Here is a 26,301-nt window from a genome sequence, read left to right as displayed (position 1 = left end):
ACAGGTATGTACAGAAGAGCAGTGGTATTGAGTAAGAGCAGGGGAGGGGAGTAATAGTGCAATAGTGCAATTGTCCGGGTGGGGGGGGGGGGGGTTGCAGGGGTAGTAGGTTGTCAGGTTGGTGCAGTGTTCAAGTTCAGTAGGGTGACAGCCGCAGGGAAGAAGCTGCCTCTGAACCTACTGGTTCGGGTGCGGAGAGACCTGTAGCGCCTCCCGGAGGGGAGTGGGGTGAAAAGTCTATGGTTGGGGTGAGAAATGTCCTTGACGATGCTGCGTGCCTTACGCAAGCATCGTTTGCCTTGGACAGCCTCGATGGAGGGGAGTGAGGAACCGGTGATGCGTTGGGCAGTTTTCACCACCCTCTGCAGTGCTTTCCGGTCCGATGCCGAGCAGTTGCCATACCATACTGTGACACAGTTGGTAAGGATACTCTCGATGGTGCAGCGGTACATTGTACTCTGCACAATGACAATAAAGTTGAATCTAATCTAATAATCTAAAATATTCTCTTTTTGCACAACTACAGTGCATGGGGAGGAAGTGCAGGGGGGAGTAGATGGGATGAATAAGCCAATCGGAAGCAGTGTATGACTCTGTGGCCTTGATAATGTGAGGACTAGATTGGATATTGAACCAAGGCATTGAGGTTACCACCGATAGTCTTGCTACAGGAAGTTGAAAGTTGGAAGGCACAGTGCAGGACAGTGCCCCCAATCAATGCCTTTGATTGGGTTCTATTGAGAGTAGGCCCTCCAACATCACCTGCACAGCAGGGGCACTTTGACTCCCATCCAAAGATTGACCAGGCCGAACTCTGCTTAGCTTAAGAGGCGAGCCAGCAATGGGACGCATCAGGGTGGTACTGCAGCTGGCACTTTTATCAGTGTGTGCAGTGCATGTTAGGTGGAGAGTCAAGTGTATTTCTCTGTCAGTGGGTGTCATGTGGACTCTCTCTTACCTGCAGGTAAGAGGTTTATTGTCAGTGAGCATTGCATTAAAGAGTGCAGTGATTGTGACACGGGATACAGGGACATCAGTGACCAGGGGAGAATTAATTCTGTAAACAAAATGCTTCGCAAATCAATTATAGAGAAATTCTTACTCTTTAAATGACATAACATTATGGAAATATTAATATATGAATTCAGTGTATTATTCTGGATCATTTGGGGCATTCCTTCTGTCGAAAGTCTGGCCCTCCCCCGACCTGCATCTCCAACTGAGCAGGCCACTCAGAACTCCAGAGGGGGTATTCGGCACTTAAATCATGGCGGGAGCCCTTATGGACGAGCAGGGATGGCGGTGTCACGTGGGTACCGGGGTATTCCTGGTAGGGAGCCCTGGCGTGGAGGGCTGGCTCCATCTAGTGTCCTCAGCCTGGAAGCGTCTGGGGAAGCTGAGAGCTCGTGGGGCAGGTGGGGTCGGGAATGGCAGATGGGGGGGTGCCTTCGCCGGTTACAAAGGAATATGTCGTGGGGCTTCTTTGTGACCTGGAGTACTAAAAACACTTCTTACTCAAATACCTTTTAGACTTTTTCTCAACACAGGAGAGCCTTGCCGCCAATTTGAAAACACTCAAGAGATAGTAACATGGTTAATTAAGATTGTGTTGCTGAGGAATTGGACTCCAGCTGAATCAATCAGCCCAGAGGACAGATCTGAATGTTATACACCTGAAGGCTCACCAAAATGTAATTTGAAAGTTGCTGTTATGGGAAGTTTCCTCTTCAGAAACAGAACGTGTGGTGTTTTTCAATGACATTTCAGGTGTTCTTCCCCTTAAGTTGAGAGCTCCACTGTTCTTGTAGTTTTAAACAATAAAGCATATAACAATAATATGCTTGAACACACTTCGAAAAATATTGACTAATTTACTGAGGCTTTGTCCAGTTCTAGCTACCAACATTGCAGAGATCATCTGCTCCTGGTTCATCAGTGTTCTAACAAGAATCAGTGCAATTATGGTAAATATTTATCTTAAATGTGCCTTTAATTATGCTGTTACACATGCTTTCCAGTGTTTGTTTTGACAAACTGGTAACTTCTCTAGCATATGAACTGTATGAGTGCTATCTAAAGGATGATTAAATGTACTGTTGTCCCATGTTTCTGTAAAATGTCACTCACATCAATGAAACAGTGATTTATAGATCATAGTCACACAATCTGACCTGTTTGCATATGACCAACCAATTTCATTATTATAACTGGATATTCGCCAATGGTTTCAAGGGGCTATTGTGTGTACTGATTTTGTGTTTAGTGACCCTATAATGAATTTGCATTGCTATCCACTTGTGTGTCCATGTGAAAGGGCTTGCCAATTTGGCACAGTGTGTAAAACAATTAGGACAACAATAGGGCTAAAGCTGCTCTGCTGGCTACCAGGGTACTTTTTGGCACAAGTAAATATGCCCTATAAAATGTGCACTGCATGCTATTTCTAGGCCTTCTATGTAATGTGGTGGGCCATTGCCAAAAACCCTCTACTGTATATCAAAGAGAGATCTACAAAAACAGCTGGTTTGAAACAAAGGAGCTTCTCATAATAGTTTATTTGACACAGCACCGTTCTCTCTCGCTCACCATTTGTTTGTTTTTGTCTTTCTGCCCTGTCATCAACACCAGAGCTTTTGTTGAGTCAGTCACAAAGGCATCAACAAACTCTGGAAGGCCCCACGCGCGCAGCTTACGTGGTCACAGCCATAGTGGGAGATTTTTGGGGGGCTATTTCGCCGCCGGCCAGTGCCGGGCAGCGTTTAGTCTAGCATGAGACATCCGAGGGTGAGCACCCGAGTTTTCACACACTAAAGGTGCTGAAGGGGACCACGCACTCCGGTGATAACACCAACCGAGTTAGCGGGAGAGATCCACCACCATGTTCAAGACTAGCTACCTGCGTGAGGTGCGCAAGGAGAAGTATGAGCGCTCTGACGTCTTTGAGGAGCACTCGACCGCCGACTTGTCAGCCGGCGCCTCGGCCATCCAGGGCTGGGAGAACCTGCAGGAGCTCAACAGTCGCTTCGCCCGGTACATCAACCAGGCGCGCGTGCTGGAGCAGCGCAACGCCGTGTTTCGTAAACAGCTGGAGACACTGCAGCGCATGGAGGAGGCCAGCGGACTCGAGGAGGCCTTCACCGAGCAGATTGGCCTTAACCGCCAGCGCATCCGCGAGCTCTCCGCCGACCGTGCCAAACTCGAGCGCGAGTTGAAGGATGCTTGCCGTATGCTAGATGAGTTCACCAACAAGTGAGTGTGTGTGTGTGTTTACGTATGATTAAGATTAAAATGTGTGGGAGACAGGGAGATGAAACGTGTAGTCAATATGGAGACCATCCTCTGTGCGCACTACTCAAGACAGTGCATCACATACTGTTCCTGGCTAAATAAAGGATGTGTCCTCTTCCAGTTATAAAACAACAGCTCCACAACAGGCCATAAGAGATACCTGGCATCTAGATTGAATTAATGCATGATAAAATACAAAATAAATATTTTAAAAACCTTCTCACCCCGAGACAAGACCGAGATGAATTAAGTAGCCTACTGTAAGAGGAATTCTAAGCACTGAACCGTCCGCTGAAGGGGAGACAGGTAAATTGGGAACAACGGAGAGGTAATCAATAGAGATGAGAGAAAATCAATGAAGTTTTCCTTGGTTGTACCTCATGTGCTTAAAAAGAAACAACAATGCAAACACACAATGTCAATGGTCCCGTGCATGCATCAACACTATTAAAACAGATTTTACTTACAATTATCAGATTGTATAGTATTGTATTAGCTAGTTGTTTTAACTGAAAGCACTTAGGTTATAATGATGTTACTCTGGATATGAACATCTGATTTAGAGTAAATCAAGATTTACAGATAGGTGACCTCATACTGTAGTTAAAACTGTGCTGATATTTTGTGCTCCATAGATATAGAAATGAATGTGAGTATCAGGAGCAGCTGCGGAGCACATTGGAACAACTCAACAAGGTACGGACGGGCGTGAAGTGAACTCAACTATAATTAAACTTTGCCACTTTGAATTTAATTCACCATGTGTTTATGAGACAATTCATTGATAAATGTTCAATTGCAGCATTTTTAAAAAAAAGGGTTCTTCCGCACTTCCCTGTAGAACCCTTCCTGGTTCCAAGCAGAGCTCCACAGTCAGGGTTCAAAATGGCGCCAAAAAGGGATATCCAAAGGGTTCTCATACAAGGACAAGCTCAAGAACCCCTTTGCCTTATATTCTAAAAGTGTATAATTTGCGCAACTGGAAACATTATCGATTAATGCATATGTCAAGTGTCTTTGGATGTCCTCACCTGGCTGGGAATTCACAGTATTTTGAACAACCTCCCTATGTTTTTATGTCCAGTATGGCATTTCAAAAATACTTATTCGGTTGGACATAATCCGTCTGGATGTATAATGTACTACAGGATTATCCAGAGGGTTAGAATCGTGTCACTGCAAACCCAGTGGCACTTAAAGTATGAGGCATAGTTTATGGATATCTCAAAAATAATGTATTATGATGGAACTTCATCCAAGTTACTTCTCAACTCTGGCTGTTGGAGTTAGTTAGCCACTAATCTTAATGGCTGTGGACGTAATAGAGTGGCAAAGTTGTTTCATCAGATTGTAGTCCGTGAACTTTCTTCCGGTTCAAAAAATCCAATACATTTTTTCCATCTGGATTTCTTTCAGATAGGCGTCCAATTTCTTGTACTTTTTTTTTCCCGATTTACTAGCATTTAGTTCTGGTAACCGTTTCTCAATTATTTTGTCGAAGTCGAAACTTGAAAATCAATAAGCTAATTTAAGGACTGTAGATAGCCAACTGAAAGACTAATCAAATGCTAGTTAATCTGTAAAGAAAACGTACAAGAAACCTATATCTTACACAACGCTTATATTAGCAAAAGAATGCTGATTTTCGGCATGAACCGGAAGTAAGTTCAACAAGCTCAAACGAACTACATTCTGATGGCATGCTTCGTAACTAGTGAACAGCAGGATATGTGTGCCACTCAGAACAGTATTAGCACTGTTGTCCTGCTGTGTGACGCACTTTGGAGATAGATACCTCCCCATCTCTTCTCCTCCCCATCTCCTCTCCTCTCCTCTCCTCTCCACCCCCTTGTTCTCTCACCTCGCTCTCTCTCCTCTCCTCCCTTTCTAACTTCCCTTTCTTTTTATTATTTTTCATTTATTTAGCACACAAGAAAGAGCAGGTTGGTGATGCCAAGAAATCTCTAAATTATACATATACATCTAAATTATACATTTGTAAAAAAGAAACTGTGTGGGTGAGGTGAGAAACCTGAGAGAGCCTATAAAGAAATCTCACCACTTAATCTTAGATAATAAATCAAAAAATGGAAGGGTTTAAGCATAAAAGGGAAAGAAAAAATAAAGTAGAATACGTTTAAACGTATATATACAGTCATGAGAAAAAATTAGGACACCCTATGAAAACCTTTGTCTTCTTCAACATATTCAAACATATGGACATTTGATATTCATTTGAACAATATTGAAAAATTGAGGTAATATAACTAAACAAATACAACTGAAACAAATTATTTAAAAAATGATTGGTAAAATGTAATTAATAGAAATGCAATCTTCTTGTGAGGAAAAAGTTAGGACACCCCCACATTTAGTTCCACTTAAAATGCCTAAAATTATAATAAAGAGCACCACATCAGGTGCAAATGATTAGAACAGCGTTACAGAGGATTTTGGAGGAGCCTGTCCTATTTAAACCTCAGATATTTAGTTTGGTTTGCTCTTGATTGTTGAAGTGAGTTGCATCACCATGGCGAGATCAAAAGAGCTCTCTGAGGCCTTCAGAAGAAAAATTGTAGATGCATATGAGTCTGGGAAGGGATATAAAAAGATCTCCAAACTATTCGAAATTGGCCATTCCACTGTCCGGAAAATAATTTACAAGTGGAGAACATTTAAAACCACCACCAACATGGCCAGGTCAGGCCGCCCAAGCAAGTTCAGCCTAAGAGCTGACCGAAAGATGCTTAAAGAAGTCTCCAACAATCCCAGAATGTCATCACGAGACCTACAGGTATCTCTTGCCACAATTGATGTCAAAGTACATGCATCCACCATAAGAAAGAGACTGAACAAGTTTGCATTACATGGGAGGTGTGCAAGGAGGAAACCCCTGCTGTCAAAAAAAAACATCAGGGCAAGACTAAAGTTTGCCAGAGAACACCTAGAGAAAGATCAGAACTTCTGGAACAATGTGCTTTGGACAGATGAATCCAAAGTTGAACTATTTGGGCACAGTAAGAGTAGACATGTTTGGCGCAAAACCAAGACAGCATTTGAGAACAAGAACCTCATACCAACTGTGAAGCATGGGGGTGGAAATGTCATGGTTTGGGGCTGCTTTTCTGCAGCAGGGCCTGGTCAGCTCACCATCATAGAATCCACTATGCATTTTGTATTGTATCAGAGGGTGCTTGAGGAAAATGTGAGACCATCTGTTCGAAAGTTGAAGCTGAAGCAGATGTGGACCATGCAACATGACAATGACCCAAAACATTCCAGTAAATCTACCAAGGAATGGCTCAAGAAAAATAAATTGAGAGTTCTGGAATGGTCAAGTCAAAGCCCGGATCTTAATCTTATTGAGATGCTGTGGATTGATTTGAAACTGGCTGTGCATGCAAGACACCCCTCGAACATCACACAGCTGAAAGAATTCTGCAAGGAGGAGTGGGAAAAACTTTCTCCCAATTGATGTCAGAGACCTGTAGACAGTTATAAGAAACGTCTAATTGAGGTTATTTCAGCCAAGGGGGGCAATACTAGCTATTAGGGCATAGGGTGTCCTAACTTTTTCCTCAGTAGGAATTGGCATTATTGTTAATTTTTCGTTAAATAAATGATTACAAAGTTACATTTTCATAGTTTTTTGTTCAATTACATCCCCTTTATCTATAGACATTGTTAGAAAGAAGATAACATATTGATATGTCCATATTTTTAAGAGAATAACTTAATATTTTGGGGGGTGTCCTAACTTTTTCTCATGACTGTACGTACAAGCAAATAAAAGAAGAGAAAAGCAACAAAAACAAAACAACACAGTGGCATTCCATAATAGAGCTCATCTATACTTAACTGGGAATTGATCCAATTGATCCTCTCCCCCTCCCTTCTCCTCTCTACTCCCCTCCCCTCTTCTCCTCTCCTCTCCTCTCCTCTCCCATCCCACCCTGCCTTCTCCTCCTCTCCCCTCCCTTCCCTCTCCTCACCTTTATTTCACTCTCCTTTCTCCTCTCTTATTCTCCTCTTCTCTCCTTTCCTCTCCTCCTCTCCTCTCCACTCCTCTATGCTAGGAGGCAGACACTGCCCTGCTGAGAAACCTGGAGTTTCAGATCCAATCCCAGTTTCTACAGGACGACATCAACTCCACCAAAGACAGACACAAGAAGGTATTTATTTATCCAATAGTGTAATTGAGTGGGGACGGATACAATTAAAACATTGACACATTGAATTCACAATAGGGTTAGGGTTAAGGGGACTAAACTTTTCTGCCCTCGTTTCCAAAGAATAGAAGAGCCTGTTTCTATTGGCTATTCACTCAACAGGTCCTCTAAACAGACATTTATGTATGTGATTATCATTATTATGATCATTATGATTATAAGTATATACTGTATATTGTTATGTAATGATTATGATATATTCTGTAATATAATACATAACATATCAATAGGTTCACAACCATATTATCCTCTTTTTGTACAATAACAGTCAACAGCATTGTTTTTTATGTTTTGTTATACACTCGTTGAATTATGCAACTTATCAATAGGATGTACAATTAACATTTTCACTGGTAAACGTTCTCTCCAGGTATTTCCATCTAGTACTGTATATAAAAATACAAAAACATTCACTTAAAATGTACTGTCCACACTGGGGTCGAAATAAAGTGTACCAAAGTGTACCCTAGGAAGAGTAGCTGCTGCATGGGCAACAGCTACAGTCATGGCCAAAAATATTGGCACCCCTGCACTTTTTTCAGATAATGTACCACTTCTCCCAGAAAATTGTTGCAATTACAAATGCTTTGGTATTCACATGTTTATTTATTTTGTTTGCATTAGAACAACACAAAAAAAGCAGAGAAAAAAAGCCAAATCTGATATCATTCCACATAGAACTCCAAAAATGGACTGGACAAAATTATTGGCACCTTTTCAAAATTGTAAGAAATAATTGGATTTCAAGCATGTGATGCTCCTTTAATTTGTATTTAAACTCACCTGTGGCAAGTAACAGGTGCTGGCAATATAGAAATCACACTTGCAACCAGTTTAAATGGACCTTTGTGTGTCTGTGTGTACCACACTGAGTATGGAGAAAAGGAAGAAGAGCAAAGAATTGAGGATTTGAGAACCAAAATTGTGGAAAAACATGGACAATCGCAAGGCTACAAATCCATCTCCAGAGATCTTAATGTTACTGTGTCCACTGTGCGCAACGTCATCAAGAAATTCACAGCCCATGGCACTGTAGCTAACCTCCCTGGACGTGGACGGAAGAGAAACATTTATGAAAGATTGCAACGAAGGATTGTTCGAATGGTGAATAAAGAACCTTGATCAGCTTCCAAACAAATTCAAGCTGACCTGCAGACACAGGGTACAACAGTGTCAGCTCGCACTATCCGTCGCCATCTGAATGAAATGGGACGCTATGGTAGGAGACCCAGGAGGACCCCACTGCTGACACAGAGACATAAAAAAGCCAGACTGGAGTTTGCTAAAACTTACCTGAGGAAGCCAAAGTCCTTCTGGGAGAACGTCCTGTGGACAGATGAGACCAAAATAGAGCTTTTTGGGAAAACACATCATTGTACCGTTTGCAGAAAACAAAATGAGGCCTTCAAAGAAAAGAACACGGTCCCTACGGGACCACCCTAGTGAACCTCCACTCTATGGTGGAGGTTCACAGATGTTTTGGGGTTGCTTTGCTGCTTCTGGCACTGGATGCCTTGACTGTGTGCATGGCGTCATGAAGACTATCATCTGAAGACTACCAAAGAATTTTGGAGCGCAATGTAGGGCCTAGTGTCAGAAAGCTGGGTCTCCGTCAGAGGTCATGGGTCTTCCAGCAGGACAATGACCCAACGCATACTTCAAAAAGCACCCAGAAATGGTTTAGGACAAAGCGCTGGAGAGTTCTGATGTGGCCAGCATCTAAATCCCATAGAAAACCTGTGGAGAGATCTCAGAACAGCAGTTGGGAGAAGGCACCTTTCAAAACTGAGAGACCTGGAGCAGTTGGCAATAGAAGAGTGGTCCAAAATTCCAGTAGAGAGGTGTAAGAAACTCATTCATGGTTACAGGAAGCGATTGATTTCAGTTATTTTTTCCAAAGGGTGTGCTACCAAATGTTAAGTTGAGGGTATCAATAATTTTGTCCGGTCCATTTTGGAGTTCTATGTGGAATGATATCAGATTTGGCTTTTTTGTCTCTGCTTTTTTTGTGTTATTCTAATGCAAACAAAATAAATAAACATGTGAATACCAAAGCATTTGTAATTGCAACAATTTTCTGGGAGAAGTGGTGCATTATCTGAAAGTAGTGCAGGGGTGCCAATATTTTGGGCCATGACTGTATGTTGATCCTAATAAACTAAACTAAACAATCTCTTCAGCAGACGGTCACAATGAGGCATAACGCTGTCAACAGTATTATGTGAGGTCAGCAACAGCATTGGCTTACATTAGAGTCAGGATGGTAGGATGGGGATGGGGGCGGAGAGAGAGAGAGAGAGAGAGGACGGACGGGCAAACGAGCAGACAGGCAGACAGATAAACAGGAAGATAGAACAAAGGAGAAAGAAAACAAGCACAAAGGACATACAGTACATAGCACCTCACTGAGAGAACCTGTACCTGCATATCAAACCTTTCCATTATGTATAATACACTTTCAGTATATTGATTTTCATCTCTGAGAGATTATCTTCTTTCATGTTGTCATTTAGGGGAAGCAGTTTGGGACAATGTGACATAATGAGATGGTTGACTAGATTTGCTCTGCACAAAGCACTGTTGTAATGAAAAGACATAGGTACTGTATGAGATGCAACAGAATATGCCCACATCCAACAAGATACAGCGGGTGAAATAAGTATTGAACACGTCACCATTTTTCTCAGTAAATATATTTCCAAAGGTACTATTGACATGACATTTTCACCAGATGTTGGTAACAACCCAAGTAAATCCATACGTACAAAGAAACCAAAACAAATAAGTTCAGAAATTAAGTTGTGTGTAATAATGTGAAATGACACAGGGAAAAAGTATTGAACACGCTTACTGATATTTATTTAATACTTTGTACAAAAGCCTTTGTTGGTAATGACAGCTTCAAGACGCCTCCTGTATGGAGAAACTAGTCGCATGCATTGCTCTGGTGTGATTTTGGCCCATTCTTCAACACAAACAGTCTTCAAATCTTGAAGGTTCCGTGGGCCTCTTCTATGAATCTTGATCTTCAGTTCTTTCCAAAGATTTTCAATGGGATTTAAGTCAGGTGATTGGCTGGGCCATTCTAGCAGCTTTATTTTCTTTCTTTGAAACCAATTGAGAGTTTCCTTGGCTGTGTGTTTGGGATCATTGTCTTGCTGAAATGTCCACCCTCGTTTCATCTTCATCATCCTGGTAGATGGCAGCAGATTTTGGTCAAGAATGTCTCGGTAAATTTGCCCATTCATCCTTCCTTCAATTATGTGAAGTTTGCCAGTACCATTTGCTGAAAAGCAGCCCCACACCATGATGTTCCCACCTCCAAACTTCACTGTTGGTATGGTGTTTTAGGGTGCAGTGCCATTTCTCCTCCAAACATGGTGTGTATTATGGCATCCAAACAGTTCAATTTTGCTCTCATCTGACCACACTATATTCTCCCAGTATTTCACTAGCTTTTCCAAATGTTGTGCAGCAAACTTTAAACGAGCTTCAACATGCTTTTTTTTCAGCAATGGAGTCTTGCGTGGTGAGCGTGCATACAGGCCATGGCGGTGGAGTGCATTACTTACTGTTTTCTTTGAGACAACAGTACCTGCTAATTCCAGGTCTTTTTGAAGCTCTCCACAAGTGGTCCTTGGCTCTTGGACAACTCTTCTGATTATTCTTTTCACTCCTCTGTCAGAAATCTTGCGAGGAGCACCTGATCGAGGCAAATTTATGGTGAAATGATTGTCTTTCCACTTCCATATTATGGCCCCAACAGTGCTCACTGGAACATTCAGAAGCTTAGAAATGCGCCTGTAACCAATGCCATCGTTATGTCTTGCAACAATTAGGTTGCGAAGGTCTTGAGACAGCTCTTTGCTTTTACCCATCATGAGATGTGTCTTGTGTGACACCTTGGCAATGACACCTTTTTGTAGGCCATCAGTTGGGACTGAACCAGCTGATATTAATTTGCACTGACAAGGGGCTGGATTGCTTTTTAATTACTGATAGATTTCAATTGTTGTCTTGGCTTTCCATGCCTTTTTGCACCTCCCTTTCTTCATGTGTTCAATACTTTTTCCGTGTCATTTCACATTATTACACATAACTTCATTTCTGAACGTTGTATCTTTGTATGTATGGATTACTTGGGTTGTTACCAACATCTGGTGAAAATGTCATGTCAATAGCACCTTTGGAAATATATGTACTGAGAAAAATGGTGACGTGTTCAATACTTATTTCACCCGCTATATGTAGATGAGAGTTTCCTATGGTGCTGAATTGGAATTATGCCTATTCTGAATACAAGTGGAGATGTATTCAGGGGACATATAACATTCCCTATTGTTGAGTGTGCAATAAGGATACAGCAGTCAGAATAATTCCAATATCTACAGTGCCATTCTCTCCAACGCCATATAATGATAGTGACCTTTATGGGTATCATTTTATCTAACCCCAGTCTTATTAAAGGTGTAGCATGTAGTTTTGTGCATTGCAGCCCTCTTTGGCAACACTGAAAATTGGAAAATCCACACTACGAACAAATGGTACGTAAAGGCCAGTGCTCGGCCATGACACCAGATTTCAGAAAGTGCCTTGACTGGACCAAAACAGCCCTCTACAATGAACGTTCTTTCTCATCTCATTCCTTGATCGCTACTGAGTTATCATGGCCATTTAGCACTATTTTAAAGCTCAAACCTACATACTGGACCTTTAATGGAGGTATTGTACTCTCATATGCCCCCAGATCATCCTCAATATGTCATGCATACGCTGTATGTGTAGCATGTATTGACTAAATATGGCGCAATAGATATGTTCGCTGTGCAATATGAAATGATTCAGATACATTGTTTTTTACACTTACGGTGCCCTCCATAAGTACTGGAAAGAGGAAGCATTTTGTCTTCTTTTAGGTCTGTACTTGAAATCAAATAATTACTATGGGGTCAAAGTGAGTTTCACAGCTTCAAGTCAATGGTTTTTGTTTTCAGATTGAGTTCACCATTTAGAATGTTTTTTAACATACTCCCCCTATTTCATGGCAACAAAAGTATTGGAAATATCACATAATGTCCAAATAAAGTACTCATGTTTAGTATTTGGTCGACAATCCTTTGCATGCAATCACTGCCTGAAGTCTGCGACCCATTGACCCCATCAGACGCTGGTGATGCTCTGCCAGGCCTGTACTGCAGCCATCTTCAGTTGTTGTTTGTTTTGAGGTCTTTTAGTCTAAAATCTTATCATCAGGAAATTAAATGCATGTTCAATTGGATTTAAATCTGAAGATTGACTTGGCCAGACAAGAACCTTCCGCTTTTTGGTCCTGAAAAACTCACTACTTGCTATGGCAGTATGTTTGGGGTCATTGTCTTACTGTATGATGAAGCGCCATCCAATGAATTTGTAGGCATTTGCTTGTACTCAAGCTCTTGCAATCTCTCTGGTACATGATCATATTCGTCTTATCTGTCCAGAAGACCGTTTTCCAGACGGCAGGCTTTTTAGTAAACTGTAACCTGACCATCCTTTTTGTGGATAACTAGTGGTTTGCACCTTGCAGTGAAATCTGTATGGTGGGTGGTGAATTGTAGTCTCTGACACATTCACGCCTACCTCCTAGAGAGTGTTCTTGATCTGTGGGACAGTTTTTTTTTTTTTTTTTTTCCATTATGGTGAGCATTCTTCCGTCATCCACTGTAGAAGTCTTCCTTGGCCCACCAGCCTGTTTGTGATTGCTCACCAGTGCTTTCTTTCTTTTTTAATTATGTTACTAACTGTTGATTTTGGTAAGACTAAGGTTTTGGCTATGTTTCTGATAGATTTTTCTGATATTTCAGCCTCACAATGGCTTCCTTGACTTTAATTGACGTGTCTTTGTACCTCATGTTGACAGACACCAATAGCAGACTCCAAAGGCAAATGTAAAGCCTAAAATCAATACTAGACATTGACAGCTCTCTTATGCCTCCACAAATGATGTGACGGAACACACCTGACGAACCAGAAACATCTGTCAAGCCAATTTTTCAATACTTTTGGTGCCCTGAAATAGGGGGACTATGTATAAAAAGGGTTGTAATTTCTAAATGGTGAAACCAATCTGAATACAAGAAAACATTGAATTCAAGCTGAGAATCTCGACTTCAGCCTCATAGTAAATGTAAATGTAAAAATGTTATACTAATGATTCTGTTGTCTGATGGATTGTTGTTATTGTATCTTACCCCTACAGAACCTGGCAGAGATCCAGACCTATGTGAACATCCTGCACCAGATCAACCAGACGACCCCACTGGCCAACGTGGCAGTGGGCATCTCAGAGGTAAGGTCATGATAGATACCAAGTGGTATTGGCCCTAAACTTAACCCTAACCTTAACCTGAACATTTCATCTTTAATTGTGTCGGCAGTCCCAAAGATACCAGTTAGACTTTTTTGTCACCTTATTGTCACCTTGTTGTTGTCCAAGCAGGCTGTGTGTGTGTGTGTGTGTGTGTCAGGGTGTCAGGGTGTGTCAGGACAGATTAAGATGTCACCTAAGTGGGGAAGGAACAGTTGGATCTGCTACAGGGGCTGAACTGTGGAGAATCCTGCTGTAATCATGCTATATCTCAAATGGGTTGAGATATGTGCTGACAGTGGGGGAAATAATTATTTGATCCCCTGCTGATTTTGTTAGTTTGCCCGATTACAAAGAAATGAGTGGTCTATAATTTTTATGGTACTTTTAGTTTAACAAATAGAGACAGAATATCAACAAAGAAGTCCAGAAAAAACACATTATATAAAGTTATAAATTAATTTGCATTTGATCGAAGGAAATAAGTATTTGATCCCCTACAAACCAGCAAGAATTCTGGCTCATACAGACCGGTTAATATGCCCATGAGGCACACAGATTAGTCCTGTCACTTTAGGAAAAGTACTCCTAATCTCTGCTTGTTATGGGTATAAAAGACACCTGTCAATAGAATCAATCTCTTCCATTCCAACCTCTCCACCACCATGGGCAAGACCAAAGAACATTCAAAGGACATCAGGGTAAGAGTTGTAGACCTGCACAAGGCTGGAATGGGCTACAAGACCATCAGCAAGAAGCTTGGTGAGAAGGAGACAACTGTCGGTGCAATTATTAGAAAATGGAAGAAATACAAAATAACCATCAATCGCCCTCGGCCTGGAGCTCCATGTAAGATCTTGCCTCGTGGGGTAAGGATGATCATGAGAAGGGTGAGGGATCAGCCCAGAACTACACGGGAGGAGCTTGGTAATGATCTCAAGGCAGCTGGGACCACAGTCACGAAGAAAACCATTGGTAACACACTACACCGTAACGGATTGAAATCCTGCAGTGCCCGCAAGGTCCCCCTGCTCAAGAAGGCACATGTACAGGCCCATCTGAAGTTTGCCAATGAACACCTAAATGATTCAGAGAAGGCTTGGGAGAAGGTGATGTGGTCAGATGAGACCAAAATTGAACTCTTTGGCATAAATTCGACTCTTCGTGTTTGGAGGGAGAGAAATGCTGAATGCTACAATCCCAAGAACACCATCCCCACCGTCAAACACGGAGGTGGAAACATTATGCTTTGGGGTTGTTTCTCTGCTAAGGGTACAGGACGACTTCACCGCATTGAGGGGCCAATGGACGAGGCCATGTACCATAAGATCTTGGACGAGAACCTCCTTCCCTCAGCCAGAGCACTGAGGATGGGTCGTGGATGGGTCTTCCAGCATGACAATGACCCAAAACATACAGCCAAGGCAACAAAGGAGTGGCTCAAGAAGAAGCACACTAAGGTCATGGAGTGGCCTAGTTAGTCTCCAGACCTTAATCCTATAGAAAATTTGCGGAGGGAGCTGAAGCTTCGAGTTGCCAAGCAAAAGCCTTGAAACCTTCAGGATTTGGAGAGGATCTGTAAAGAGGAGTGGACCAAAATCCCTCCTGAGATGTGTGCAAACCTGGTGACCAACTATAAGAAACGTCTGACTTCTGTGCTTGCCAGCAAGGGTTTCTCCACCAAGTACTAAGTCATGTTTTGCTTGGGGATCAAATACTTATTTCCTTTGATCAAATGCAAATGAATTTATAACTTTATATAATGTGTTTTTTTTGGAGTTCTTTGTTGATATTCTGTCTCTATTTGTTAAAATAAAAGTACCATAAAAATTATAGACCGCTCATTTCTTTGTAATCGGGCAAACTAACAAAATCAGCAGGGGATCAAATAATTATTTCCCCCACTGTATGTGTTGAATATGCTGAGGTCTGTTAAAATGTGTGTAATGTGTGTGACTGTCTTCAGCAGTTTTTGTGCGTTTTGACAGTTTAACTAAACTCTGTGTGTGCTGTCTATGTCGTCTCTCCATCTGTCTGTCTGTCGATTAAGTCATAAACCTCCCACTCCAATGCCCTTAAAGTCATATTAATTACAAGGCAATCAGATACAGATGTCCTAGGAACCCTGGTCTACTGTGTATCATAACCAAAGTAGAATATGAACAACTGTATGCAGAACAACATTATGACAGCAACTCCTGCGTAATGTACAGTGCAGTCAAAATGTCTTTCCTCTCTCTTTGTTGTGAAGGAGCAGGAGAAGCTCCTGGCCCAGAGGAAGGTACCAGCCCTGCAGAGCCAGCTGGAGGAGTACAAAAGTGCCCTCTGTCAGCTCCAGGGGCAAAGGCATCATGTGCAGACCGAGGTAGGGCACTGTCACCATGACAACCAGGGTTGGGGTGGGGGTTCAACAGTCCCAAAATGTCCTCCTTTCCTCGTCTTCACACCTTTATATGGTCTGTAAACACAGGACAGATGAAAGCAATATGGCTGAGGTCTACAGGTAAGTTGTGATACCTTTCATTAGTTTTTATAATCAGTGAAGAGAAGGAGACAAGGAGAGGAGGTGACTATTGAGATGCACCCATGATAACATGGAGCATAGTTTCAACCTTCGTGGCAGTTGCACAGGCTTACCACTAGATACCAGAAATTACCTTCTCATGACAATAAATATTGTGCAGGTACATACAGGTGTTCTCTCTTGAGAAAATACAGGACTCTCACCCTCCTCAAAGTAGTCTTCAAGTCCATTACCTATTTTTTCTATATCCAGTTGCACAATTTATTCGTTGAATATCCCTGGATGTGGATTTTGTTTTGTTCCCACAGGTTTTAACTAAAAAGATACCTCGGCTACCTTGTCAAATGTTCTTCACTCTGTTCATGTTTTGTAGCCTGTACCTCATGAATGTCTTTATTCCCTAGATATTTTCAAAAGGCGAAAAGTGTAAGAACCCTTGTTATTTTACAGAAATAAATTAAATAAATTATTAATTAATCAATTAATCAATATTTCTCAAGACGTTTGGGATCAATATTAATCCAAGACAGATTGTCATTGAAATGTTGAACACCTGTGCTGGACTAGAGCTGATCCATATGTTCCTCACCTCCTTGTGAGCACTCACAAGTATTTTGGGTGAAAAGTAATTATTTTATTAAAGGTAGGGTTAGGGATATGGCGTCGTGGGATATGGGATATGACGTTGTAGGGTTAGGGATATGACATTGTGCCAGGAAGTCACAGAAACTTTTACCAAATATATTAGCAGTGAGTAAAAATGTGAACAACGTTAGGCATTCGTTAGATGTTGGCGCATGTGCAGTGTTGCGATATGCTTGCCAGAGTTCATTGTCTCCTCTCGTTTCTTGATCGTCTCCATTTTTTTATCATCTCCGGTAGCGTCGCCCCGCTCTTTTCCCATTGACGTCATCATGTTTATAGATAGACAGCTGGCAAATCAATTACCTCAGTTACCATGGCAATCTATGAATTGTAACTTCAGAGTCAGAATGAGAGGTTGATTGAAAACCCATATGACCTGACGCTCTATACATTGTTCTCCAACAGACTGTCTACACAACTAATTAATACTAATTTTAATTAAATTCTTCCTGGCAGATTATGATTATATACTGTAGTTCATACTTATAACTCTATGCAACTTTACGTTATTTCCCTTTCTCAACACAGACAGACAGACAGTAATACCAGTAATACCATAAAGCTTTATTAGTGGGCTTGTCCAACTATTGTTCTTGCTCATACTTATTATTATTATTATTCCAATTATTTCACATTCTACTCTACATTCTAAGATTCACACCAGTCCAACTTTAAAACGTGCAGAGATGTCTAACTTGAGTTGCTTGTATTCAACTTTTTGAAAGCCATTATACTTTTTAAACTATACAAACTTGAAAGTGCCAATTTTAACATGGAGGTCTATTGAAACCAAAAGATGCAATTTTTTTACCACCACTGCTCTTACACCTTTCAAGCTATTCACACCAAACCAACTGTACAATGTGCCAAAACTCAAAATGATGAACTCATTGAACTATTAAGCTTTTTGTAAGTCATCCCGTTAACACGGCGGAATGTTGATTTTGGCCAACATTCTGTGAGCTCCTTTGTTACTGCAACTGCCATGGAACTTTCAGGATCTGTCAAACCATCCTACTCTCACTTTCTTTCAACTACCCATCCATCATCCTTTGTTCTATCTATCAATTAATCTATCTATCTATCTTCCAACCTTCTCTCTTCTGTCTGCCTATATGTTACCCTCTGACCATTTTTTATCCATTGGTCCATCCTACTATGTCACTTTCTTTCAACTACCCAGCTAATCAATCAATCTATCTATCTATCTCTCATCCACAGTTAACAATCTTTAAACTTTTCCTACTACCAAAATAAGACTACAAGCCCACAAAGTTTCTTCTGGAACATATTTTTTGTCCATTCTGACGTGAAAAAAAAAAAGTGTTTTTTCATGGCAGGAGATGTTGAAAAGTGCCTTTGAAAACAGCTCGGACAAGACCATGCACAACAACAAAACATTTTAACTTACTTTCTGTGTGTGTGTGTGTGTGTGTGTGTGTGTCTCTCTCTCTCTCTCCTTCTCTCAGACCTCAGTGTTGGAGCAAGCCATCAAGAGCACCCAGGAGAGCTATGATGATGAGATTCAGCTGTACAACGAGCAGATCGAGTCTCTGAGGAAGGACATTGAGGAGGCTGAGAGGTCACTTGAGAAGTATACCAATGAGTGTCGTCACCTGGCCATGTACCAGACCTCCCTAGAGAATGAGCTGGAGAGGTACAAGAGAATCATTGAGAACGAGGACAACAGGTAACGTAGCACAGTCACACACCTCTATACACACACACACACTCACTCCCTTTTAAAAGAGGTGCTTGGATCTCAAAGGGACTTCCCAGTAAAATAATGGTTAAAATATTAAGATACACACCTACACCTAGACACACTGGTAACGCAATACACACATACCTGGACCCGCCTGGAATCCCAACAGACAGGCTTGGAAGCATAATATTGTAGATACCTAAGCCGTGGTCAGAAGAGGTGAAAGTGATTGATTCTGGGAATTGTAGAAAATTACTTAGAAACAACAGCAACCACATGATGCCACTGACAGCCTTTGTTTGTTATCACCTCACTGATGGACTCAACCATGGTGAAGAATACCATCTACTTTTTGTGGAATAGCATTTACTCCCTGTAAATGTGATCGCATTATTTTCACTAACTTAATACCACCTATTCTGTTTTACAAAGAAATTGAATAAGATAAAATTTTAGTTATAACCCCTCCACTTTTTATGTGATCTGTTTTGTGTTTCTTTCTTAAGAATTATAATAAATTCACCATTATAGGATAAATGTCCCAGAGTTTCACCCTGAATACATAGCCCTAAAAACATACCCCTTTCAAATACTGTTGTGTTGGTGACATTCTCCCCTTTTTTCTCGTCTCCAGGTTGAATTCAGCGATAATTGGCACACCTATTACCTTGTTCACAACAAATTACCGCTACACCCGTACACCCAGTGTGTCGAGCAGGGGCAGAGGTGAGGATATGGAGAGGACATCATCACACACACACACACACACGCTATGGTGCAGGTAGGCCGGCCAGCAATCCGGCCGATCCCCACTCCAGGTGGGAGCTGGGTGTGAACTGGTAACTGGACCACTGCTGTTGTGCCCTTGAGCAAGGCACTTAACCCCTAACTACTCCAGGGGTGCCGAATATGGCTGACCCAGAGCTCTGTTCTCCCTTGGGTGTGCAGTGAGAACGGTGTGCAGTGTGTGTTGTCTCGGGGGGGGTGCATGTATCACATTCCTACAATTGATGAAAATTGATTGCATGGCCAAATAAACAGTCTTCTTCTACACACTGATCATTTCCAGAGCAGACAGACAATCAGCTACCAGGCTAACTAAGGCCCTAATGGATTCAGCCACAAAGCATGTACTGTGGGTCCACCCACTCACAGTCAAGGACCTTTAGAGCCTCCAACAAAGGCTATACCAAACTAAACACACAATGCACCTCTATTCAAATCTGCTGATAATGATGTACAATGCTTATCATTAGGACTGCTGTTGTGTGACATTGTTACTGTTTGAGCATGCTAAAGGTTTAGTGTAATTTTGCTGATGTAGCGGAGGTGATTTGGAATCACACTGCCCTGCCTGACATGTGCCACCCTCAGACCTTGGGGATGTCCTCTTGGTCTAATGGTAGATTGCGTGGGACAACTGGGTTCAAACCCTGTCTGTCACTGTGGGGTTTTTTCACCTGTGTGTTCCCCAGACATCATCCAAGCCATCCAGGACATCACCAGTGTCAAGCCTCGCCAGAAGAACCTGGCCAAGAAAGTCCTGAAGAAGAGGGAGATCACCCCCAAAGACGTGATGGACAGCGGCCAGGAGGACAGGGTCGGTGGTGGAGCAGCGGGGGATGAGAATGAGAAGAGAGGGATGATGGTGGAGGAGGATGGGGAGGTGAGGAGGGAGGAGCACAGGCCTCTGTCAACGGGCGTGTCTCCCCAGGATGTCCCAGACGGAGCTCAGATCAGCAAGGCCTTCGACACGCTGTGTAACATCGTCAGAGACCGCATGAGGAAGTACAAGAAGCCTGAGCCCATCGCAGACTTCTACACTAAGGGGCGCTACGTCCTGGTGACGGGTGACGGTAGTTATCTAGACCCCTGCTTCTGCACTTCCACGCCCTCCGCAGGCCATGTCTTTGTTACCATCCGCGACAGCATGGTGTTCCCCAATGACCCATACAGCCGCAATGACCCCTCCCCCACCCCCCCTCAGCCCATGCCGATGCCATCCCCTGGCCCCCACACCCCTACCCCACCCTCCGACGGAGATGACAAGGGGGGTAAAGGGAAGAATGGAGGAGGAGGAGGTGGGAAGGGGAAAAGGGACCCCCATCCCAGGCCTAAGAACCCTAGTCCTACCCCACACCCCAACCCAGGCCCTGGCCCTGGCCCCAAAGGCCCCAGTCCTGCCCCCGGTCCTAGCCAGCCCAGAGGAGGAAAGGATGACAACGGGGGGAGCAGGGGCCCTCCACCCATGCCCTACCCCCGTGGCGCCAGCAGCATGCCCCCCGACTCCATGAGCTACGAGAAGGTTGAGGTGGTGGAGTCAGTGGAGAAGTTCTCCAATGACCACAAGGTGAAGGGCTATGAGGAGACCGCCATGGTGGTGGAGACCATGATCGAGAAGACCAGCAAGAAGAAACACTGAGGCTCCAAACCCCTTCCAGAAAGATCTCATCTTCACCAGATTCACTTTGCTTCAGTGAACCAGCAAGAACAAAAACTGACACTGATATGATGAGATAATAAGAAAACGTACCTTGAATCAAACCAACCTTGTTTATTAGTGCTAGTTCTCTCTTTTGAGGATGACCCTCCTAAAAACACCTTGAACATTCTTTCCACGCTGTTTCTACCTACGCAGACCAACACCTTACGCCTTTACTGTCTGAAAACTTGGGATTATAGATAAATGAAACTACAAAACAACCCCCTGACCCCTAAAACAAAGAGAATACAAACATTAGAGATCTGACTAACAATAATGTGTGAACAACTCACATTTCCCATATTGATATTATTATTACATGCTTCTGCCCTCATGGATTTCTGCTACCCTACCAAACCCAGCCCCAGGCCCCAAACCACCCTCCAAGAGTTCATTTGTTTAACTGGATGCCATCGACTGCCCTCAACACAGTCTTGCTGTGTATTAAATTGCTTTAATAATAAATAAAATAAAATAAAATAAAAGTTCAATCAACACCAAGCCTGCTGAATTTGTGTTTTGATTTTGCAACTGTGCAGACTGTGGAACACTCACAGCTTTGTTGCCTCTTAAACGCACTTATCGCATCTTCTAGCATTTATTGTGTGTCATGTTTAAACGACAAATAGGCAACAAAGCTTTGGAACCTTTTTGAATATGACCTACTGAGTGTTCACGTATAATGTACAGTATGCCGTTCACTGATGTGTAAAATGATCGAATGATAGAGATAAGGTTTTTAAAGGATATCGCTATTTGACATGGAGACCCTGTTAGACCTAGCACACTAGAGTAAGGAGCTAGTGAATTAGAACAAGAGCTAGTGCACTGTTTAGTAAACAGCTGTGTAGTCCCCTTTCCTATCACCCCTGAGTAAGAGGTGTTCTTTGAAGTGCTAAGGAGTTCACAGTGCCCTCTGCATAATCCTCTTTCTCTCTCTCATAACTGGTCCGATTCAATCAATTGCAGATAGGACCTTTCCAGGATAACAAAAAAAACACGATTGTTCTTTTGCAGCAATAATTAATATGTTGATTAATGTCCTCAGCTACACAAAGTCTACAGTGTGAATCTGATACAATGTTAACTGCATTTCTATTTGAACAATGCGTTCATTCTGCACAAACATAATTCACTTTTTTTTGTCATCTTGGAAATCTGCTATCTGAAATGTATTGAATTGGGGCCTTAGTGTTTTCATAGTGTATTCATGGTTTTTCCGCTTAAAATGTAGCAATGGATGTTGCTTTGCTATATGCCGACTAAGGGACTCAAGTATTGCTAATGTACCTGCCTGCCTATCACAGAGTGGTGCAAAGTTCTTTAGTTTAACTAACAGCTTAAGAGATTTATTTTCTCTCTCTCTCTCTATATATATATACAGTGGGGGAAATAATTATTTGATCCCCTGCTGATTTTGTTAGTTTGCCCGATTACAAAGAAATGAGCGGTCTATAATTTTTATGGTACTTTTATTTTAACAAATAGAGACAGAATATCAACAAAGAAGTCCAGAAAAAACACATTATATAAAGTTATAAATTCATTTGCATTTGATCGAAGGAAATAAGTATTTGATCCCCTACAAACCAGCAAGAATTCTGGCTCATACAGACCGGTTATATGCCCATGAGGCACACAGATTACTCCTGTCACTTTAAGAAAGTACTCCTAATCTCTGCTCGTTATGGGTATAAAAGACACCTGTCATTAGAATCAATCTCTTCCATTCCAACCTCTCCACCACCATGGGCAAGACCAAAGAACATTCAAAGGACATCAGGGTAAGAGTTGTAGACCTGCACAAGGCCGGAATGGGCTACAAGACCATCAGCAAGAAGCTTGGTGAGAAGGAGACAACTGTTGGTGCAATTATTAGAAAATGGAAGAAATACAAAATAACCATCAATCGCCCTCGGCCTGGAGCTCCATGCAAGATCTTGCCTCGTGGGGTAAGGATGATCATGAGAAGGGTGAGGGATCAGCCCAGAACTACACGGGAGGAGCTTGGTAATGATCTCAAGGCAGCTGGGACCACAGTCACCAAGAAAACCATTGGTAACACACTACACCGTAACGGATTGAAATCCTGCAGTGCCCGCAAGGTCCCCCTGCTCAAGAAGGCACATGTACAGGCCCATCTGAAGTTTGCCAATGAACACCTAAATGATTCAGAGAAGGCTTGGGAGAAGTTGATGTGGTCAAATGAGACCAAAATTGAATTCTTTGGCATAAATTCGACTCTTCGTGTTTGGAGGGAGAGAAATGCTGAATGCTACAATCCCAAGAACACCATCCCCACCGTCAAACACGGAGGTGGAAACATTATGCTTTGGGGTTGTTTCTCTACTAAGGGTACAGGACGACTTCACCGCATTGAGGGGAATGGACAGGGCCATGTACCATAAGATCTTGGACGAGAACCTCCTTCCCTCAGCCAGAGCACTGAGGATGGGTCGTGGATGGGTCTTCCAGCATGACAATGACCCAAAACATACAGCCAAGGCAACAAAGGAGTGGCTCATGAAGAAGCACACTAAGGTCATGGAGTGGCCTAGTTAGTCTCCAGACCTTAATCCTATAGAAAATTTGTGGAGGGAGCTGAAGCTTCGAGTTGCCAAGCAAAAGCCTTGAAACCTTCAGGATTTGGAGAGGATCTGTAAAGAGGAGTGGACCAAAATCCCTCTTGAGATGTGTGCAAACCTGGTGACCAACTATAAGAAACGTCTGACTTCTGTGCTTGCCAGCAAGGGTTTCTCCACCAAGTGCTAAGTCATGTTTTGCTTGGGGATCTCATTCGATCAAATGCAAATTAATTTATAACTTTATATAATGTGTTTTTTCTGGACTTCTTTGTTGATATTCTGTCTCTATTTGTTAAAATAAAAGTACCATAAAAATTATAGACCGCTCATTTCTTTGTAATCGGGCAAACTAACAAAATCAGCAGGGTGTGGAAATTGCACGGAATCGCAAGAAACAATTTCTCAATTGAGCACACGAATGCGTGTCTCGTTTATTTGACTAGCAAAAAAACCACTGAAACATAAGATGGCGCTGCCCTTTTAACAAACAAGCATCGGGGCACCACGTCATCACACACAGATTATTTAAAGAGACCACGATCCCGGAACAGTCATATTTACATGTATAACAAAGGGTGAATTATGTAAGTTACATTACTACACACGTCCCCCCAGAATTCACCATCAGAAGAAGAAGAAGAAGAAAACAGTCATCGGAGAGGTGGTCGTATTAACCGGCCATAACGGCTGTATCGTACAGGAGGTGGAGGAGACACCACTGCGGCAGGTGTCCCACCATGACACGGGTGTGGGGCATGGAGTGTGGGGGTTTTGGGAGTGAGGGGAGCAGGGGGCGGGGGCAGAGCTGGAGGTCGCCCGCGTCGTGGGGGCTGGGCCAATTCAATAGGTCTAGCCACGTCCAAATGAGCTGGTTTAAGGCGGTCAATGGAGAGTCGCTCCGGTTTGCCGCCCATGTCCACCACAAAGTGTTTGTCCCCTGTTTCCAACACGCGGAATGGGCCCTCGTAGGGTGGGCGTAGCGGTCCCTTGTGGGCGTCGTGGCGAATGAAAACGTAGTCAGCCGTCTGAAGCCCAGCGGGGATGTGCGACTGAGGGAGGCCGTGATGGGAAGTAGGGACAGGTGCGAAAAGCCTCGCATTGTCCAGTAGCGTGGCCCGCTGGAGTGTCGCAGACCAAGGAACGGTGGTGTTAGGGACAAAATCCCCTGGAACCCGCAGCGGCTGGCCGTAGACAAGTTCTGCGGATGAGGACTGTAGGTCTTCCTTAGGTGCAGTCCTGATGCCCAGCATTACCCACGGGAGCTTGTCGACCCAGTTGCTGTCTTTGAGGCTGGCACGAAGAGCAGCCTTCATCGACCTATGAAATCGCTCACAGAGTCCGTTAGCCTGCGGGTGATATGCGGTCGTGCGGTGGAGTTTCACTCCGAGGCTCTGGGCGACAGCGTTCCACAGCTCAGACGTAAACTGCGCACCCCGGTCAGAGGATATGTCCGAAGGAGTGCCGAAACGGGCAACCCAGGTGCCGATAAATGCCCGTGTCACCTCGACAGATGCCAGCGTAGTCAGTGGCACAGCCTCAGGCCAACGGGTGGTCCTGTCAACCATGGTCAACAGGTAGGTGAAACCCTGAGAGGAGGGCAGAGGGCCGACCAGATCCACGTTAACATGGTCAAACCGTCTCTCTGGCACCGGGAACAACTCTAACGGGGCTTTAGTGTGGCGGTGTACTTTGGCCCGTTGGCACTCAAGACAGGTGTTAGCCCAGTCCCGAACGTCCTTCTTGAGGCCGTGCCAAACAAATTTAGCTGCAACCAGTCTCTGTGACGCTTTTGAACCTGGGTGGGAGAGACCATGGACGGCATCAAAAACTTGTCGTCTCCATCCCGTAGGAATGATTGGCCGAGGACTGCCTGTGGAGACATCACACAGGAGCGTGGTGCCGGCATCGCCAAAAACCACATCTTCTATTCTCAGCCCAGTCGTCGAGATCCTGCATACGGTCCATGAGCTCAGACGGTTTGCTGTCGCCTAGCCCTTGAAGGGAGAAAAGCCTGCTGGCCCTCTCAACGTCCGACAGTACAAAAGTTTTCAACAGGTGGGCTTTGAGCGTTGCATACTTCTCAGTTGCCGGAGGATTGGTAAGGAGGCTCACCACTCTGGATGCTGTCGAACTTCCGAGAGCCGACACAACGTAGTAGTACCGTGTTGTATCCGCGGTGATCTCCCGCAACGCGAACTGCGCTTCGGTCTGGGCAAACCACGCCGACGCTGCCGATTCCCAGAATTCGGGGAGTTTGAGGGAAACAGCGTTAGCGGTCATGGTCGTGTCGTGTCTCTGGATACGTCCAGCAAACAAACGTCGGGGTCACCAGTGTGGAAATTGCACGGAATCGCAAGAAACAATTTCTCAATTGAGCACACGAATGCGTGTCTCGTTTATTTGACTAGCAAAAAAACCACTGAAACATAAGATGGCGCTGCCCTTTTAACAAACAAGCATCGGGGCACCACGTCATCACACACAGATTATTTAAAGA

General features: G+C 43.3%; 1 protein-coding gene across 1 annotated transcript; it reads left to right on the top strand.

The window, feature by feature from the left end:
* Positions 1-2,878: 2,878 nt before the first annotated feature.
* Positions 2,879-21,159, top strand: LOC310823851 (filensin-like; the record flags this gene model as incomplete). Its single annotated transcript, XM_083696721.1, has 8 exons — positions 2,879-3,249; positions 3,924-3,984; positions 7,365-7,460; positions 13,756-13,845; positions 16,115-16,228; positions 18,502-18,722; positions 19,372-19,463; positions 20,213-21,159. The coding sequence occupies 8 exons, from the start codon at positions 2,879-2,881 to the stop codon at positions 21,157-21,159; spliced, it is 1,992 nt and encodes a 663-aa protein (XP_083552847.1).
* Between the last annotated feature and the right edge of the window lie 5,142 nt (positions 21,160-26,301).

This window comes from Argentina silus (assembly GCF_951799395.1).
Source record: "Argentina silus genome assembly, chromosome: Y".
Lineage (NCBI taxonomy): Eukaryota > Metazoa > Chordata > Actinopteri > Argentiniformes > Argentinidae > Argentina > Argentina silus.
The sequence above is the reverse complement of the archived record's forward strand: the minus strand, read 5'-3'. Positions and strand labels throughout refer to the sequence as shown.